Consider the following 19534-nt stretch of genomic DNA (forward strand, 5'->3'; position numbering starts at 1 on the left):
TAAAATCTAATTACATCTTGACTGAACATCATTTTCTGACTTGTACTGACTCACAACACAAACACTAATCCTGTGTGTGAAATCACTGCATATGAGCTTCCTAGTGGTGATGTTCCCTTTATGTCATTTTACTGTGTATGAGTTTAAAATGTTAAATATATTCACAATATATAAATATAGATAGTGGAAGAAGAAAATCTAGAGTCACTATCATGTACAACAGTTACAGAAAATCCCATCATGCAATGCTTCACTTTGCTCCTGAGATCACAGACGTGTAAATTACAGTTATGCTACATTACATCTGTCAGTGATGATGAATCAGATGTCTGAATTCACAATCTGCTGCTCTCTATACAGTTGGTAGAGTTTTCATCACAGTCAGTAAAGTTCCCTCCAGTCTTCAGTTCAAAAGGCAGATCAATGCAGCATTCACTGTTGGTCATTTCTTTTATTAATTGCTGTGAAATTAAATTGAAGGAGATGCTACTTATTTTATCAGTGCAACAATATTTGTTTTTATATTTCAACTGTATATTTTAAGCTGCTGAGATATTAAAAAAGACAATACCAGTTTTAACTGCAGGTTGTTTCATTTTAGTATGATGTGCTGTTATGTCTGTCTGAGGAGGTTTTAGCAGAGCTGTGTTGTTCTTCTTATTGTTATTCACATCATCTCTTTATTCTCACACAGGCAGAAGACTGTGACATGTTTCCAAATAGTTGCAGTTCAATATTTCAAATAAGAAGCTGTGTACTCCCACACTCTTTTCTCTGCTTCACTGGGTCGGTCAGACAGTGACCTTCATTAAGACTAGTTAGCTTAACTTCCAGTTAGGTTTCATATTACAAGTCAGAGGACTAAAAACAAGAGTGAGTGGTTTGGCACACAGTGCACTGGAGTAAGAGCATGAAAATACTGCTCCTTTCTACTTATTGAATCCAGAATTATTAATAAATAAAAGAAATCAACAATAATCATGACACCAAATATTGTTAAAAGCAACAGTGAGTTACTGTAGATGTAAGAACTCAACTCCACAAATGTACACTGAAGTCATGTGAAGAACAATTCATTTACCTGAGCTGTGAGATATAAGGCAGACACTGTAGGAAACTCCTCACTTCACTCTCTTCATCTGAGCAGCCTGTCAGCTCCACTGGTTTCTTCTCTGGTTGGAGTTTCAGCACTTCCAGGAGGATGGAGGTCTTTCTCTCTGAGAGGTTTATGGACCAGACTGCAGGAGCTGACTGGAGAACTGACTGTAATGATGGAAGGACACTCAGGCCTGTTTTAGTCTCATAGTCCTTCAGGTGGGAGGACAGATCCAGCAGGAAATCACACTGATAATCCTTGTAGTAGTCATCATCAATGACTTTAAGAGGGAATGTTTTGTATCTGCACACTGATGATAGCAGCTCCAGTATCTTCTCTCCTGTCTGCTGTTCTCTCTCTGCTGCTGCACAGAACAGATTCACAAAGAACCTGACTCGTTTTGAATGATCTGACCACGGAGGATCAAAACTGAAATAATAAAGGAAACATTTAGTGATGATCTGATCTCAGCTGCATAAATACAACAACACACTACTGATGGACTCCATCTTGTACATGCCTGTCCTGTATAAAATCTAATTACATCTTGACTGAACATCATTTTCTGACTTGTACTGACTCACAACACAAACACTAATCCTGTGTGTGAAATCACTGCATATGAGCTTCCTAGTGGTGATGTTCCCTTTATGTCATTTTACTGTGTATGAGTTTAAAATGTTAAATATATTCACAATATATAAATATAGATAGTGGAAGAAGAAAATCTAGAGTCACTATCATGTACAACAGTTACAGAAAATCCCATCATGCAATGCTTCACTTTGCTCCTGAGATCACAGACGTGTAAATTACAGTTATGCTACATTACATCTGTCAGTGATGATGAATCAGATGTCTGAATTCACAATCTGCTGCTCTCTATACAGTTGGTAGAGTTTTCATCACAGTCAGTAAAGTTCCCTCCAGTCTTCAGTTCAAAAGGCAGATCAATGCAGCATTCACTGTTGGTCATTTCTTTTATTAGTTGATGTGAAATTAAATTGAAGGAGATGCTACTTATTTTATCAGAGGAACAATATTTGTTTTTATATTTCAACTGTATATTTTGAAGCTGCTGAGATATTAAAAAAGATAATACCAGTTTTAACTGCAGGTTGTTTCATTTTAGTATGATGTGCTTTTATGTCTGTCTGAGGAGGTTTTAGCAGAGCTGTGTTGTTCTTCTTATTGTTATTCACATCATCTCTTTATTCTCACACAGGCAGAAGACTGTGACATGTTTCCAAATAGTTGCAGTTCAATATTTCAAATAAGAAGCTGTGTACTCCCACACTCTTTTCTCTGCTTCACTGGGTCGGTCAGACAGTGACCTTCATTAAGACTAGTTAGCTTAACTTCCAGTTATGTTTCATATTACAAGTCAGAGGACTAAAAACAAGAGTGAGTGGTTTGGCACACAGTGCACTGGAGTAAGAGCATGAAAATACTGCTCCTTTCTACTTATTGAATCCAGAATTATTAATAAATAAAAGAAATCAACAATAATCATGACACCAAATATTGTTAAAAGCAACAGTGAGTTACTGTAGATGTAAGAACTCAACTCCACAAATGTACACTGAAGTCATGTGAAGAACAATTCATTTACCTGAGCTGTGAGATATAAGGCAGACACTGTAGGAAACTCCTCACTTCACTCTCTTCATCTGAGCAGCCTGTCAGCACCACTGGTTTCTTCTCTGGTTGGAGTTTCAGCACTTCCAGGAGGATGGAGGTCTTTCTCTCTGAGAGGTCTATGGACCAGACTGCAGGAGCTGACTGGAGAACTGACTGTAATGATGGAAGGACACTCAGGCCTGTTGTAGTCTCATAGTCCTTCAGGTGGGAGTATGTATCCAGCAGGAAATCACACTGATATTTGTGATCATCATAATCCCTGTATCTCTCATTTAAAGGGAATGTGTGATATCTGCACACTGATGATAGCAGCTCCAGTATCTTCTCTCCTGTCTGCTGTTCTCTCTCTGCTGCTGCACAGAACAGATTCCCAAAGAACCTGACTCGTTTTGAATGATCTGACCACGGAGGATCAAAACTGAAATAATAAAGGAAACATTTAGTGATGATCTGATCTCAGCTGCATAAATACAACAACACACTACTGATGGACTCCATCTTGTACATGCCTGTCCTGTATAAAATCTAATTACATCTTGACTGAACATCATTTTCTGACTTGTACTGACTCACAACACAAACACTAATCCTGTGTGTGAAATCACTGCATATGAGCTTCCTAGTGGTGATGTTCCCTTTATGTCATTTTACTGTGTATGAGTTTAAAATGTTAAATATATTCACAATATATAAATATAGATAGTGGAAGAAGAAAATCTAGAGTCACTATCATGTACAACAGTTACAGAAAATCCCATCATGCAATGCTTCACTTTGCTCCTGAGATCACAGACGTGTAAATTACAGTTATGCTACATTACATCTGTCAGTGATGATGAATCAGATGTCTGAATTCACAATCTGCTGCTCTCTATACAGTTGGTAGAGTTTTCATCACAGTCAGTAAAGTTCCCTCCAGTCTTCAGTTCAAAAGGCAGATCAATGCAGCATTCACTGTTGGTCATTTCTTTTATTAATTGCTGTGAAATTAAATTGAAGGAGATGCTACTTATTTTATCAGTGCAACAATATTTGTTTTTATATTTCAACTGTATATTTTAAGCTGCTGAGATATTAAAAAAGACAATACCAGTTTTAACTGCAGGTTGTTTCATTTTAGTATGATGTGCTGTTATGTCTGTCTGAGGAGGTTTTAGCAGAGCTGTGTTGTTCTTCTTATTGTTATTCACATCATCTCTTTATTCTCACACAGGCAGAAGACTGTGACATGTTTCCAAATAGTTGCAGTTCAATATTTCAAATAAGAAGCTGTGTACTCCCACACTCTTTTCTCTGCTTCACTGGGTCGGTCAGACAGTGACCTTCATTAAGACTAGTTAGCTTAACTTCCAGTTAGGTTTCATATTACAAGTCAGAGGACTAAAAACAAGAGTGAGTGGTTTGGCACACAGTGCACTGGAGTAAGAGCATGAAAATACTGCTCCTTTCTACTTATTGAATCCAGAATTATTAATAAATAAAAGAAATCAACAATAATCATGACACCAAATATTGTTAAAAGCAACAGTGAGTTACTGTAGATGTAAGAACTCAACTCCACAAATGTACACTGAAGTCATGTGAAGAACAATTCATTTACCTGAGCTGTGAGATATAAGGCAGACACTGTAGGAAACTCCTCACTTCACTCTCTTCATCTGAGCAGCCTGTCAGCTCCACTGGTTTCTTCTCTGGTTGGAGTTTCAGCACTTCCAGGAGGATGGAGGTCTTTCTCTCTGAGAGGTTTATGGACCAGACTGCAGGAGCTGACTGGAAAAGTGGCCTCAGTTTTGGAATGACACCTGAAAACCCTCCACTCTGGACGTGTTGATAAAAATCAAGGATGTAGTTTAAGTCAGTGTTAACAGAAAACAAAGAGAGGAGCCTAGTCACTACATTGTGAGAGCTTCTTCCCTCGTCAAGTGCTGCTTTCAGGCATAAATCCAGTAGCAGCTGCTTTTTGTTCCTCTCCAGTGTCTCGTGGCATTGCTTCTGGTCCTGTGATCCTGGATCTCTGTAGGACATCCTGAAGCTGCATGATAACAAACAGATGTATCAGACAGTGTATGTACTGTAAAACCTCATCAAATGAAATCTAAACACATACAATGTAAACACTGTGCTCATGTTAGATATGAAGTGCAACTGCAATATTTATTTTTCTACATCTTTAGCAGAGTTTATGAAAAGAGTGTCTTATAGAAAAAGGGGGAAATCATCTGGTTGGCAACGCAAGTTCAGAAGTTTAATAATGAACATTATTAGTAGTTTATGATTCCAGACTAACCTGATCACTGCATAGCCATGTGAACTCTGCTAGCTCCCAACTTTAAACAGGTTTAGTAGATTTTAACTGCTGAAATCTAAAATCGGAGAAGTTTACAGAAAGGTATGAAATGGAATTTAACTCTGAGGTTGGTACTTCTTCTATTTGTGCAGTTTTAACATGATATGTGTCAGCAGTATTCCCACAGTGTATGGAGGCTGTTAGAAGCTGTGACATCAATTGAAGGACGTTCTTTAAAACAGACTAAACAAACTGCTGGTTAACCCTATTTACATGCTGGTTGTTATACCTATTCCACTGTGTCTTTAGAGGTGCTGACCACTGAGTGTTAAAAAGTCAACCAGCTTTAATGCATTAGCCAGTGTTTCAAATTATTGGGGAGCCAAAACAAACCTGAGTTCACCCAGAAGCAACAACATTTGGACTTTGGGGTGTCTTGAAAAACTCATAAATATGAATTAGCATTTGTAATGCTGCAATAAGTGATATAAGAAATACATCAAAGTTTACTTTTCTCTGCTGATCCACATATCAGCATGCAGTTAAGACTTCAGATAAGGATTTTCATTTCAACATTGAGGGTTTTACAAAAGGATAAAAGTTTAAAGATTTTAGAATCATTTTTCGTTATTCTCATTACATCCCGATAACGATCTACCTGCGTGTACTCTGCCCGTGCACTCATTGCACATCACCTGAGTCTTCCACAGCTGCTAGCATGCCAGCTGTGAGTACTAACAACAGCCATGTTCACCATTCATGTTCATTATGATATGTTTCTGTTCATAATGATAATAGTTGGGGAGTGTCTCTGGATGGAGGCCTGAAGCGACGGACTGTCAGTATTGCTGACTTGGTGACTTTCTCTCTAGATTTAGGGACTTTTGGAGCTTGTGCTGCGAGCTACTTTCATTGGAGAAGAGTTGGCAACACTGGTCTTTTTAAAAATCCAGTGTACTCTTGCTAGCGTCTCGAGATGGCCCACCCTGCCTTTAAGTCTGTGGAAGTGGAATCAGCATCACACAAAAACAAAAGCTACATACCTGAGTGAGCTGATGTGTGGCAAAGCCTCCAAGAGAGACTCGCACAGATTCTGGCAGACGGGAGTTTCCCTTTCCCAGTGGAGGCAGACGTTAACCTTTGTAGTAATCTTCTGCATGATGTTTACTGCTCTTTCAAACAGCTGTTTTTTACCCTCAACTGGGAGGTGCAACTGATTTCCATCAAGGCCAAGTAAGCTCATGTGGTTCATCTGCCCTTCACTGAGGAGCAAGATCTTCGACAGCTGCTGTGGCAGAGGGTCACACCTATAATGTGAAGAGTAACCAGAGATCATTTCCTCATTATAGAAGTAATAGAGTAGAAAATAGTAAAGTATAAAAAGTGTTAAGGCAAAGAAGCTACTGCAAAAGTACTACTTCTATTCTCTGATTCTATTTCTATTCTAATTTGTCATCCTAATTACATCTTGGATTTATTAATAGAAATTAGTGGTTACACATTAAATTCTACTTAATTAGATGTGTTGTAGCCTTAGCTGTAATTTGACACTTAAAACACGTTTTCACTCATACCATTGGACGTTTTCAAGGCATCCAAATAGTCGTCTCATTCCTTGTTCTGATACCGTGACGTCCTCAAGGTCCAGGCTTATCTTCCTCTCCTTCGACTGACTGACCACATAGGCCACAGCACAGCAAGGGTATGAATGGAGACTCTCTCCACTGAGATCAAGATGGTAGTCCAGCTTGTCCAGAAGGTAGATGCATGCTTCAGGACACTGGGACTCATACATGCACTGGCATAAGAACAGTACACTGAACAGCTCACTGTTGAGAAATGTGGAAATCATTTCCCCAAAGAACCAGCTGGATATATTCTTGAGCTCCTCAGCTGGTATCAGACACTTCATCAAACTGGGGCTCTTCTCAGTCAACAATCTACACATGAAAGGGATCAGATGCTTCATGTGTTTCTTCTCCTCAGTGAGGCATTGCTGAAGAACATCCTTGATTTGATCTGGATTCTTCAAGAGCCACAGTGCTGCAAAAAACTCCTGCATTGTGTAATGGAGAAATGCATGTGTGGTTATTGTCTTAGTAGGGGCGACTCTGATAACAAGCTGTTTCAGGAAGGAGAGGACACAGCTGTCTTCACAGGGACTTTCAGTCAAGTTCACAGTCTTTTCTTCAGTTGCATGAAAAGCAACTTCAGCCAAAGACAGTATTTCATTTCTCTTGTTGTTGATGAAGGAATCTAGATCTTTGATTTTTGTTTTGCTGTTTATTTGAAGGCAATGGCGAACAATATTGATGTAGATTTCAGTTATACTGCATGGCTGTGGAGAGTCTTCTGGTGTCTCAAATGAAGAGCAGGCAGCCACCATCAGTGCATACATTGGGACATGGCAAAGAGTCAACAGCTCCACGTTGCTCAAAACCTTCTTCTGTTTGTCGCCTAGCATTGCAGATAAGTATGTTTTTATGGTCTGCTCACTAAAGCCTTTGACTTCCACTCTGAGAAAGTCGGCAGGAAGAAACTCTTCTTCGTCATCAGGTCTGCAAGTCACGATGACCTTGGCATCAGGTAGGAGGTCCTTCTCTACAAGTCTCTGCACCACTGGTGGGTGGACAGACAGATCGGTGAGTCCATCAAAAATGAGTGTAACACTGTCAGAGTTCTTTATGTCCTGTAAGACCTCTTCTTTGCCTTCATCTGGCTCACTGAACACACCGAAGAGAAGATCCTCCAAGCTCAGGGCCTTCATGATGTGGGATGTTTTTCTCATGTCAAAGTAAAACATGTAATCAAGGTCCTTGTTGTCTCTTCCTGCCCAGAGTTTCAACATTTCGTGAGTGAGTGCTGTCTTTCCAATCCCAGGCTTACCAACCAAGAGTATGTTTTTACCTGTTTTCAGCAGGTCTCTGGGGGACGTTTCTGCTTTGTCCTCAGGGATGTATGTCCTTAGCTTTTTAGGACGACTCTTCTTGATTTTCTTGCTCTTCATTTTCTTTACTTTAGAGGGACAACTTTTTTTTGTGTCTAATACAAGTGACATGTACGACAGATCAGGCTTGTTGTTTTCATCAAACAGATTTTTGTTTGCCATCCAAAACTGATTTGATATTTTTTTTGCTTTTGACTTCAACTTTGCCTGATATCGGTAGCACGGGCTTGTTCCTAAAATAGAAATAACAGTGAGTAAATAAATATACCATGAATTAAGTGCTGAGACCTTTCACTAAATAATAGATCAATATTTGCACACAGACATAATAAATGCATTATATAAAATCAGCACATCAAAGGTGCTGATCACAATATCAATCAATATACCTTGTATGGTATTTGTATCCATTTGTGTGTCTTCCTTGAAAGAAAAGCAGCTGATCCAGTTGTGCAGGTCAAACTCCTTGGTCTCAGTAGAAGCTACAGTCTTTCTCTTAGGGAGAGATGTCCTCCCTAAGCTCTTCTTCCTCGTCATGTAAATAATCCTGAGGAACTCGTAGCAGGCATCTTCACCCTTTCTTATGACAGAGTCCAGTATTTTTCTGTTTTTATCGTAGTCATCTTTCTCTGCCTCTATTTTGCTGACCTCCTCATTACCCAAAACTCTTCGCTGATTCAAGTTCTCCAGAATCAATGAGTGATTTTTTAATCCATTCACAAGGTGACTTCTGGCCTCCTTGACGTAATTTAAGGCAGACTGTGTTGAACAAGCCATGTGTCCGTACTTCTGTATGTTCTGCACACAGACCCAACTTCAATGATCTGAGGAATCAAATAAAAGGTTAAATAAAATGTAAATTACAACAATTATTCTGCCTGTGATGTATTAACTATTACGTACATCTTTCAGAGTAACAGAAATGTTTTTGCAGAATTGTCTAAACATCATGCAGCTGATGCAACATTTAACAGTTTAACATTGATTCTAATGGTCTTTATCAATTTCAAGATGGATACCTGTGTCCTTCTGAAGAATGTGAGACCCAAAATGAGACAGTAGGGAATCCAAACAGTCATGTTTCATATTTCCAGATCTATCTCCACACTACATTCATACTGTCTGCAGAACAGGAAAAAGGCCTGGCTGAACCCAGACGTGTTCTCAATGCTGAGCCTTTAACTGAAACACGCTTAAAGAAATGTGTGCCAGACTGATATGTAAAATAGATCAAATATATTCAGGGCAGACAACAGGAGTGGAGGAAGAGTTGGCATCAATGTCAAATCATGCTGCATGTGTAATTTATTGAATAGCATTTCTCGACCAAGCAATAATGACCTTCCTAGACCACATCGTACACAGACACATGCAGACTGTATATCACACTTACACAGATTCCTCCAAGTCTCCACTGATGATAGACTCCATCAGCTGTTCAGTACCTTTGGTGGTGATTTACCTGATGACAGGAAAACAAAAGATATCATAAAGTCACTCTACAGAGACTCTACTGGAGGCTGGAAAAGTACTTTCACCTATTATGCATGTTCTTCAGGTGAAGAAAACAACCTAAAACGTTGTTTATAGTTATTATTCTCTTAAAAGGACACTAGTATTGAACATCAACCAACAATAAGACAGTACAGGACAATGTTCTCTTTAATAAAGCTGCAAATATACATTATTTATTCCATGGGTCTCTGTCAATGCAACTAAACATTTTAGGTGTGATTAGGACATTAATACTATACATTTACACAGCATTGGATTTTTATACATCCATATTTATGGAAGGCACTATCATAAGTTTCATTTTGTCCTTATGTATGTATTTATTTATTTGGTGGAAGAACCTCTAACTTCACTGCTTACTCCTGAAAACGAACAAGCTACGTTGCTAAGATAGTTTAAGATGCTATAACAGTTAGTCACAAGCTCCCCATAACCGTTACTAGTACAAACTAGGATCATATTTACTTTAATTACCCCTAAAAATGGAATATTTCATTGTTTTGTTCTTCAAAACGTATTTCGTCGTTCATCTCCGTACATACAACACAGTTCAACATTTTATAAAGCTAAAATGCTGTGTGGACTATATTTACACTGTATCCCAAAAACATGCATCATTCTGTGACATTTGATGTTTTTGCACAAATTGATGATGTCACTATCATCTCCTCTCTGTAATCCTCCAGAGGTGTAACCCCCCCCATCCATTTCTAACACCTGAGCTCATTGGTATGCATTGCTCCCGGGTCTGACCCAGGTTGTATCTGAATTGTCCTGACCAGGGTTAAACCCGGGTTGACTGGCTTGGTTTGAATTGACAAAAGGAGGGTTGGACCAGGGTAGGTTAACCCTGGTCACACCTTGGTCATTGGTGTGAAAAGGGTATTAGTCACATCCGACTGTTCCTTTCAAAATAAAACCCAGCCACACTTACAGGAAGTAACAAAATTAAAAGCCGTCAAACAAAATTCACCTAATGCCATTTTGTTTTTAATATATATCCTTCACAAAACTAACGACATGGGTGATTTTACAGTTTTGATCGTGGATTAACGCTCTGCCATGCTGTCTGAACAGACATGAATACTTCTTTCATATAGTGAGAAGCACTTTGGGAAGAGCTGGGATGTTAGTTAACTGAAAAAGTCCTAAATCTTAAATAGGTGAGCTACTAAAGTAATGAAATAAGATACTGGAGGCCTATTTATAACCATATCATCCACAGGTATATTTCCTTTAAAGTCTTTGTACAATGATAAGTGGAAACAAAGGGTTAAGTCTGCATGGTCTCTTCCTCTTAATCTACCTTAAAGCACTGCTTTGTTCTTCTCTTCTTCCTTGTTCTTACCTGTATGGCACAGTGACAGCTTCTTATCCTTCAGTGACGTTTAGTGGGTTTCTCTCTGTGTTGGGAGGTCGATGTTTTTATAAATCTAACAGTCCAGCCTCACGCACAATGTCTCAGCGTTTCCTGGTCTGTCTTACTTCCCCTTTAGCTGCAGAAAAACACATCCTGTATGAAGAGGAGCTCTCACATCCACAAGATGCCACTATTGGACCAGAAGACACAAACCAAGAGATGAAATCCAGACTCACAACAGGACTACAATCTAAAACAGAAGTTATCCTTTAGTTAATATTGTGTGTTTTAAATTACTAAATTAATTTAAAGTTCAATAAATGCTGTTTCTTATGTAAGAAATCAACCTCTTCCTGTTGGTTTATTCAAGTGTGCTACTAGTATACTTCTTTAAACTTAAAATAAGAGAGTATACTTTCAGATTACTTTTTATGTATTCATCAGAGATATACTTAACAAAAGTATACTTAAGTATACTTGGCTCATGCTGACAAGAATACAGAAAAGTCTAAGTATATTTGGCTTATAGGCCTACTGGTACTTAATCTTCTGATCGAGATATACTTACAGTAAGTATAATTCAGTATTCTTGAGTCATAGACTTGAGTCCTCGTCTCTGATAAAAAGTGTGCTACAAAGTATAATTGCAGTATAAAAACTATTAAACTAGTAGTTTACTGAGATTATACTTTACAGTGTACTTTTATAAACCTTAAAGTGGGCTACAAGTATAAAACTAGTAAACTATCAGTATACTTATAGTATAGTTGCAGTACAAAATAAAACTTAGGTGTAAACTAGTTGTGTGCTCAAAGTTTACTATTCATACACTTAAAAGTACACTTAAAAGTACACTTAAAAGTATACTTTTATAAACTAAAAAGTGGCCAATTTAGTCCCAAGAAGTATTCAACAAGAAGTAATCAACATGTGAATGTCCAACAAGCCACTCTTTACTGTTATAAATGACATAAATGTTTCTTCTGTGCTTTTACTATGGAGTCAAACTTTCCCCCCCAATAGACAATACTGTGAATTAAAGTATCAGTGATCTTCTAGATTGTTTTTAGTGACATAAATTCCTATTCTAACTATTTTTGTGCATCATGAAACTTACAGATATTTGCACGTCCACACAGAGGAGGTGTCCCTTTAGACAAGTGGGCGGTCCTGCTGTGTTAGTGTGTTCAGAGGTTAAAGCTTCCTCTCACACATGTCAGCACCAGAAGCAGAGGAAACACATTCCTGTTGGAAGACAGAGGCAGACAAATTAAAGATCCTTTCACTCAGGTCAGAGGAGATGGCTGAGAAGAAAGCCATCTTGTTCAACTTCTGGGGAGTTGCTGTCTCTTCCAGACCTCATGACGTTTTCCACAAGTTGGAGGAGTTGCATAACCTGCCAGGGTAAGGAGAGAGACGGCTGTTACGCAACATCTGTGCACTGTTAAACCAAAAAGTAGTACACTTCAAGTTTATTTATTAAGTATACTTAAGTAAACTTCAAGTATATATTTACCAAGTATACTTTATGTAATAAGTATACTAGTATACTTTTAAGTATACTACTTTAATACTTCTTGGGACTAAATTGACCCACTTTTTAATTTATAAAAGTATACTTTTATGTGTACTTTAAGTGAAAACTAAACTATAAAGTAAACTAATAGTTTACTGAGAGTATATTTTACAGTGTACTCATAAGCTAAAAAGTGGGCTACAAGTATAAAACTAGTAAACTATCATTATACTTATAGTATAGTTGCAGTACAAAGTAAAACTTAGTTGTAAACTAGTTGTGTACTCAAAGTTTACAATTCATACACTTAAAGTACACTTAAAAGTACACTTAAAAGTATACTTTTATAAACTAAAAAGTGGCCAATTTAGTTCCAAGAAGTATTAACTACTACATAAAGTATACCTGGGAAATATATACTTGAACTTTACTTAAGTATACTTCATAAAATAAACTTGAAGTATACTAGTTTTTCGTGAGGGCAACTATATGCAACCCATGTCCCACATTGTCCCACATTGTCCCACATTGTCCCACATTGTCCCACATTGTCCCACATTGTCCCACATTTGGTTTGTCTGGATCCGGTCAGCCTAGTGACACCCTATGAGACTAGGGTTTGTTTGTTTATGTTTAACTTCCCTTTAATGTCACCATGTAGACTCGTATTACAGACGTATTCATGTTTAAATGTCTTTAATCATGTCTCTCTGTGCTTTTCAGTGGTTTTCTGTCCGGCGTGGCGTCCCAGAAGGACGGTGCCATGAGCCGGGCAGAGAGAGGTCAGATGACCCTTTCTCAGGTGGGTCATGTCATGAGCTATAAAATAATCTACTTTTGATTTACTGCTTCACTTCACTTGTTTCTGTCACTGATGGTGACTGAATATGAAACCTTTCCTGGGCCCCTTTACTGCCTCCTTCATCCTTGAATCTGTGTTTATCTGTGTGTGTGTGTGTGTGTGTGTGTGTGTGTGTGTGTGTGTGTGTGTGTGTGTGTGTGTGTGTGTGTGTGTGTAGATGATCCCAGCCTTCGGGGCAGAGTGTGTGAAGGAGGCCGAGGTCAAGGGTGTGACCCTGCCATCTGATTGGTCAGTGAGAGGCCTGCTGGAGGAGCTCAGAGCGGTGATGATGGACGTCCAACCAGCCGTGCTGAAGACCGCTGCCAGCCTGCGTCACAGTGGTACACACGTGCAATCACTGAATCTGTTCCCAAAACACATAGAGCAGTGAAAGCGGCCCGTGGGCCTCTAACTAAATCTTTTAGCAGACTTACGAAAGCTGAAGTTTTCCTTTTAATTGTTTGCATCAAAACCTTTTACATGATTCTTCATAAATCTGTAGATAATGTAAATACAAGGCTTTTTCCTCCCGTCCCATCAGGGCTACTGACAGCTGTTCTGGCCAATCACTGGCTAGATGACGGCGTGGCTGGAGACGGTCCAGCCCGCCTCCTCTCTCTGCTGGGCGGCCACTTTGACCTGGTCCTCCAGTCCTGCCGCTCAGGTCACATGGTCCCAGAGCCCGCCATGTTCAGCTCCGCTCTGCATCACCTGGGAGTGACATCACAACAGGTAGACTGTATATCGTACTGTCCCCACAGTGTTGCATGATGGGAGAATACTGTTGAACTTGGATGTTGAATTAGACTAGAGGTAAACTCCAATCAGAACAGTATGTCCAGCATGTCCGTCTCCTTTCAGGCTCTGTGGTTGGATGCAGATGAGGAAGGTGTGAAGGCAGCAGAGGGAGCGGGAATGAAGGCCATCTTGGTGGAAAATCTGGATGACGCTCTGAACAAACTGGCCAACTTTACTGGAGTTCAGGTGTGGACCAGAACAGTTTTATCTTTTACTTCTGGACGTTGGATACAAACAAAAACAAATAAAAAACATTGCATCCAAAATGATGAATAAATGCAGCCTTGAATGTAATTTATAAAATATAAAAATAAAGCTAACATTGTGGTGATGCAGGAAAAGAATATGAACTAAACATCAGTTGGTGCTGGAGGAAAGGTCATGTTGTTACCTAAATCCTCAGACAGCTGTTATACTAACATTAGCAAGGTAACATCCAAATGTAAATATGTGTTTCAGGCTGTTGGAGCAGAGAGTCCTCCAGCATCCTGCAGACCTGATGAAGTGTCTCATGGATACGTCACCATCAGGGTAATAATCTGCATCAGTGTCAACACCTGATATCTCTTTAGGAAATCATGGAAGTAACACACAGTTTAAATGTGATTTTCTTGTGACATTAGTAATAATAATTCCTCTTTGTGTGTGTGTGTGTGTGTGTGTGTGTGTGTGTGTGTGTGTGTCAGCCTGGTGTGAGGACTCATTATGTTGAAATGGGCTCAGGTCCACCAGTTGTGCTGTGTCACGGCTTCCCTGAGAGCTGGTACTCCTGGAGGTACCAGGTAACATCCCAACACTGCTAAAGACAAATACCACATTCATGCTCACAGTTATTTTTTGAAGATGAACGTCCTCCTCTCTGTCTCTGGAAGATCCCAGCCGTGGCAGCAGCAGGATTCAGGGTGTTGGCTCTGGACATGAAGGGATACGGAGAGTCCACAGCACCCCCAGGTGAGCTACCAAACAAAGAGCACCTTCATAATTATTTAGAAATAATCAAGAGATAAACTACATTGGGTACATACTCAAAGGAATACGGAAGAGTATTATAGGGCCAGGCATAAACGAGAGGAGGAGGATTTTATTTATTTATTTAGCATTTCGAGAGTTAAGTTGAAATGTCAAGAATAAAGTCAAAATACCATTTCAAGATTAAGTCAAAGTGTTGAGAATAAACTGGGATTATAATAATAACACTTTTACTGTAAGTAAGGTTTTGAATGCAAGACTTTCACTTGTGTGGTATCAGTACTTTTACTGAAGTAAAGGATCTGAATACTTCTTCCCCTGCTGCATTTTAACACGTGTTTTTCATGGAAGAATGAAACAGTAAATTCATACTTTAACGGTTGTGTTTCCACTCACAGACATAGAGGAATATTCTCAGGAGCAGCTTTGCAAGGTAAAAACGACTCAGATATTTAAAGAAACAGACATTAGGTGTTGAGGATGATTGTGCTCCCTACACTTTACATTCTCATCAAGGATAACAAACCATCTCCCAAAGGCATACCATCATGAAGACAGTTTGAATTATATTTAAGCTGACTTGCTACCAATGTTTCTTATTGTTACAGTCATGCAATTTAATTTGCACAGTAAGACATGTACTATTTAATTATGTTTACATAGAATAATATTAAATGCCATAAAACATGTTTTTCTCCAGGATTTAATCACATTTATGGACAAAATGGTGAGTAAATAACACACAACACACGGTAATTAATGTTAGATTAAATGATGAAACATTGGCATTATTTAATAATGTAATATATAATAATGTATGTACGTTTCTATGTAGTTCATTGCAATTTGACAACAAACTTCAGATTGCAGATGCAGATGGTTTTCTCACTTTATTTGTTGTCCATGTTGCAGTCGATGCCACAGGTAACCCTGGTGGGTCACGACTGGGGCGGCGCTCTGGTGTGGACCATGTCTCAGTACTACCCTGAGAGAGTCAGGTGAACACACACACACACACACACACACACACACACACACACACACACACACACACACACACACACACACACACACACACACACACACACACACACACACACACACAGAGATATTCAGTGGTACTCAGATACTTTATGGTGTAGTACAACGGGTTTGTTGTTGTGTGTGAAGGGCTGTGGCGTCTCTGAACACTCCTCTGTTCCGTGCGGATCCTTCTGTAAGTCCAGCAGAGAAACTGAAGGCTGTTCCCATATTTGATTACCAGCTCTACTTCCAAAAACCTGTAAGTCTGCCTGCAGCATGCTTACACACTAACATGCTTATACAGGTGAGCTTTCAGGTGCAGCTTCATACTCATTTACTCTCATACTCCACTACATCTCAGAGTTAAGTACTGAACTGTTTACTGCAGTACATTTTTACAGATTACAGTTTTATATACTCTTCCTGTCCATCGAAAAACATGTATCTCCAGATGTGTTGATTTTCACTGTAGTAAGGTTCTGGATGCAGTACTTTTACTTGTAGTGGAGTATCCTCACAGTGTGGGATTAGTACTTTTACTTGAGGTTCTGGATGCAGTACTTTTACTTGTAGTGGAGTAACTTCACAGTGTGGGATTAGTACTTTTACTTGTGTGCTTTAAATAAACACATAAGTGAACCACTCCTTCAAGTATTTCTTGTTTCTCTGTGCACGTGACAATAAAGCATAATACAAACTGTAAACGTGTGTGTGTGTGTGTGTGTGTGTGTGTTGCAGGGCGTAGCAGAGGCCGAGCTGGAGAAAGACTTGGAGAGGACGTTCAAGATTTTCTTTTTCAGCAGTGCTGAAGCGGTGAGGACACACACACACACACACACACACACACACACACATGATATCCAGCGTGTAGCGGTAGAAAACAGACTAATAAATCCATGTTTTTCTCTCAGGAGAGGCGTCCTGCTCTCAGCACTGCAGGAGTCTGTGCTCGAGGTGAATATCACGTCTTAAAAGCACTTTTGAGAGTAAAGTGACCACTGACCTGTGCTGTGCTGTCTGTGTGGTGTCACAGGTGGTCTTTTTGTGGGTCTGCCGGAGCAGATTCCCCGCAGCTGCATGCTGACGGAGGCCGACCTGCAGTACTACGTCAGCCAGTACAAAGAGCGAGGCTTCAGGTCGCACACCTAACACACTATTTCATTCACACCAAAACTCAACCCTCTCACTAACATTTTAAGCTTCCAGGTGTGAAAATGTTTAAGTTGGTCTAAAACCTTAGCTCTGAATTCATGCATTGGTTTTCTTATTGATTACCAAGATAGATTCACTGTGATGGATAACAGATACTGACTGTTTGTGCAATACTGTCATTAATACTGCCTTTAAACTGTACATTTCACAAAATATTATTATTTAATTCTTATTTTACCATTTTGGCATTTAACACTTAATAGATCCCACTTCTCAGCATTCTTTATTTACTTATTTGCACTCTGGTTATTTATGTATTTTGCAAGTTTCATGCAAATATTTGTACATATTTCTTAATATTCTCATTTTCTTATTTTTATTTTAGTACTTACTTACTTATATTTCTTTAAATATATTGTGTTTATATTTTAGCATTATATATATATATAATTTACATGCTACATACTCCTTTATTTCTATTTTCTTACAAGAGCAACTGTATTTCTGATTCTGATCAGGTGATCTATCTATTGTATAATCACCTGAAAATACCAATCGTGTGTTTTCGTTACCTTAGAATGAGCCGTTTATATTTATATAGTATACAGAGCCGATCATCTTCACGGGTGGCCAAATCCAACGTACAGCTTCTGTTAATATTATATCTAAATTATGTAACTTATCTTATGTCACCTTCTATTTCCACCAAAATAATAAAAAAAAGACAATAATCATTAGGTGCAGCCGGATTTTGACCGATGTAGTCAACATTTTGTGCCAAAAAGAACTTAATTTGGGTGTTTTTGTGCAAAAAAACTCCAAGGAATTGTATCATTATGAGAATGAGAATTACTCTCCAGTGAGTCCATAATCATCTTTGGTTCGTTTCACAGGAGGCCGTTGAATTGGTATCGAAACGGGGATTTGAACTGGAGGTGGATGTGCTCTCGTCCCACCGGAAAGGTTCGTTACAGAGCACAAAAAGCTACATGTACACTAAAACCTGGTTTATACACATCCTGGGAAAATATTCAGTGAAAACCTTCAGAATATAGACAGGAATGAAACTGGAAAGTTTGGTGGATGTAAGTTTAAGATTTCTGGCTCAAAGTATGAGAGAAAAACTCACTTTGAGAAAACGGCCTTTAAAGATATAGATTGTATAGACACTACAGGTGAATAAGATAAAACATTTAACTAATAGATATCACCATGAAACTTCCCCAGTTGATTACTGACATTATGTATTACAAGTTTTCTCAAATGTTATGTTTAAATATGTAAATGAGGCGTTATCTAATACTAACTTTTGGTGAATTTAGCAGAAATCTACAGACGCAAAGTAGTAAAATAAATGTTTTCTTTCCACTAGTCTGAAAGGAGACATATAACGGAAGCAAAGTGCATGTTGTTGCCCTTAAAAACACCAATATAGAGTTTTTTATCAGTAATTTCCTAAAACAGCTGCTCACTGTAGTTTTTATCAAACAAACAGGAGGAAATAGTGACTTTGTTAGGGACTGTTTTCAGCGGCGGATTAATCCACATAAATGATGTAAGCTTTTAAGGTTGACTTTGTGTGTGTGTGTGTGTGCGTGTGTGTGTGTGTGTGTGTGTGTGTGTGTGTGTGTGTGTGTGTTAGCTGCTGATGCCTGCTCTGATGGTGACGACAGGTAAAGACCAGGTGCTGCTGCCGGCCTTCTCCAAGGGGATGGAGGACCTGGTGAGAAAAACAAAAACAGCAGCATGATTATCAATCAGTCCTTCCTGAAGACAGTAGTGATGATAGATGTACTGGAAATGAATCTGACGTCTCTGTTTATGGACTGCAGATCCCGAACCTGAGCAGAGGACACATTGAGGAGTGTGGACACTGGACTCAGATGGAAAGGCCAGCCGAGACAAACGCCATCCTGATATCGTGGCTCAAAGAAACACTGACAAAGGCCGGAGGCGTTGCCGTGGCACCCAAACTGTGAAGGCGGGAGGATGAAGTCAGGAAAAAAATGATAAATTAAAGAGCTTTTGTGTCTGATTTGAGCAAAATTAAAAACTTTTGTCAAGAACTGAAACAATGAATCAATTATTATATTTGTCAATTAATAGAGAGCTACAGGAATGAGGCATTTCCTGTTCCCACGTCTCAAAGTCGATGGGTTCATTGAATGGGTTTTTAGTTAGATGCCTGAAATAAGTTCTGTGGTTAACACAAGCTGAAGAGATTTAAACATTTTGTTCTACGATATAAAATACCCCACTTGTGAGTTTTAAAGCCTTTACGTGTCTTTAAAAAGGCGGTTACGAACAAGTGTCTAAATGAGACTACTAACGCCAACTCGTCCTCCTTTACAGCCTCGTTGTGTATACTCACGCTCATGTGACCGTGGTG

The 19534-nt window shown here is 39.0% G+C and overlaps 2 protein-coding genes across 2 annotated transcripts in view; one reads left to right on the plus strand and one right to left on the minus strand.

The window, feature by feature from the left end:
• The window catches only part of LOC141763299 (uncharacterized), a 33575-nt gene extending 21481 nt beyond the window's left edge, over window positions 1-12094 (minus strand). Inside the window, exons 1-7 of the mRNA XM_074627869.1 lie at window positions 11964-12094; window positions 10835-11036; window positions 8361-8795; window positions 6599-8204; window positions 6068-6331; window positions 4338-4769; window positions 1082-1525 (exon numbers count right to left, since the gene is read on the minus strand). Coding sequence (XP_074483970.1) covers window positions 1082-1525; window positions 4338-4769; window positions 6068-6331; window positions 6599-8204; window positions 8361-8748 — 3134 coding nt within the window. The 5' untranslated portion in view covers window positions 8749-8795; window positions 10835-11036; window positions 11964-12094. The remainder of the gene's footprint in view (window positions 1-1081; window positions 1526-4337; window positions 4770-6067; window positions 6332-6598; window positions 8205-8360; window positions 8796-10834; window positions 11037-11963) is intronic.
• Window positions 12035-19208, plus strand: LOC141762801 (bifunctional epoxide hydrolase 2-like). Its single transcript, XM_074626875.1, has 18 exons — window positions 12035-12250; window positions 13086-13164; window positions 13382-13544; window positions 13745-13935; window positions 14065-14187; window positions 14461-14532; window positions 14688-14783; window positions 14874-14952; window positions 15369-15403; window positions 15671-15697; window positions 15883-15968; window positions 16141-16252; window positions 16732-16806; window positions 16905-16947; window positions 17027-17129; window positions 18039-18108; window positions 18788-18868; window positions 18978-19208. The coding sequence occupies exons 1-18, from the start codon at window positions 12060-12062 to the stop codon at window positions 19122-19124; spliced, it is 1773 nt and encodes a 590-aa protein (XP_074482976.1). The 5' UTR covers window positions 12035-12059; the 3' UTR covers window positions 19125-19208.
• The last annotated feature ends 326 nt before the right edge of the window (window positions 19209-19534 follow it).

This window comes from Sebastes fasciatus, chromosome 24 (genome assembly GCF_043250625.1).
Source record: "Sebastes fasciatus isolate fSebFas1 chromosome 24, fSebFas1.pri, whole genome shotgun sequence".
Lineage (NCBI taxonomy): Eukaryota > Metazoa > Chordata > Actinopteri > Perciformes > Sebastidae > Sebastes > Sebastes fasciatus.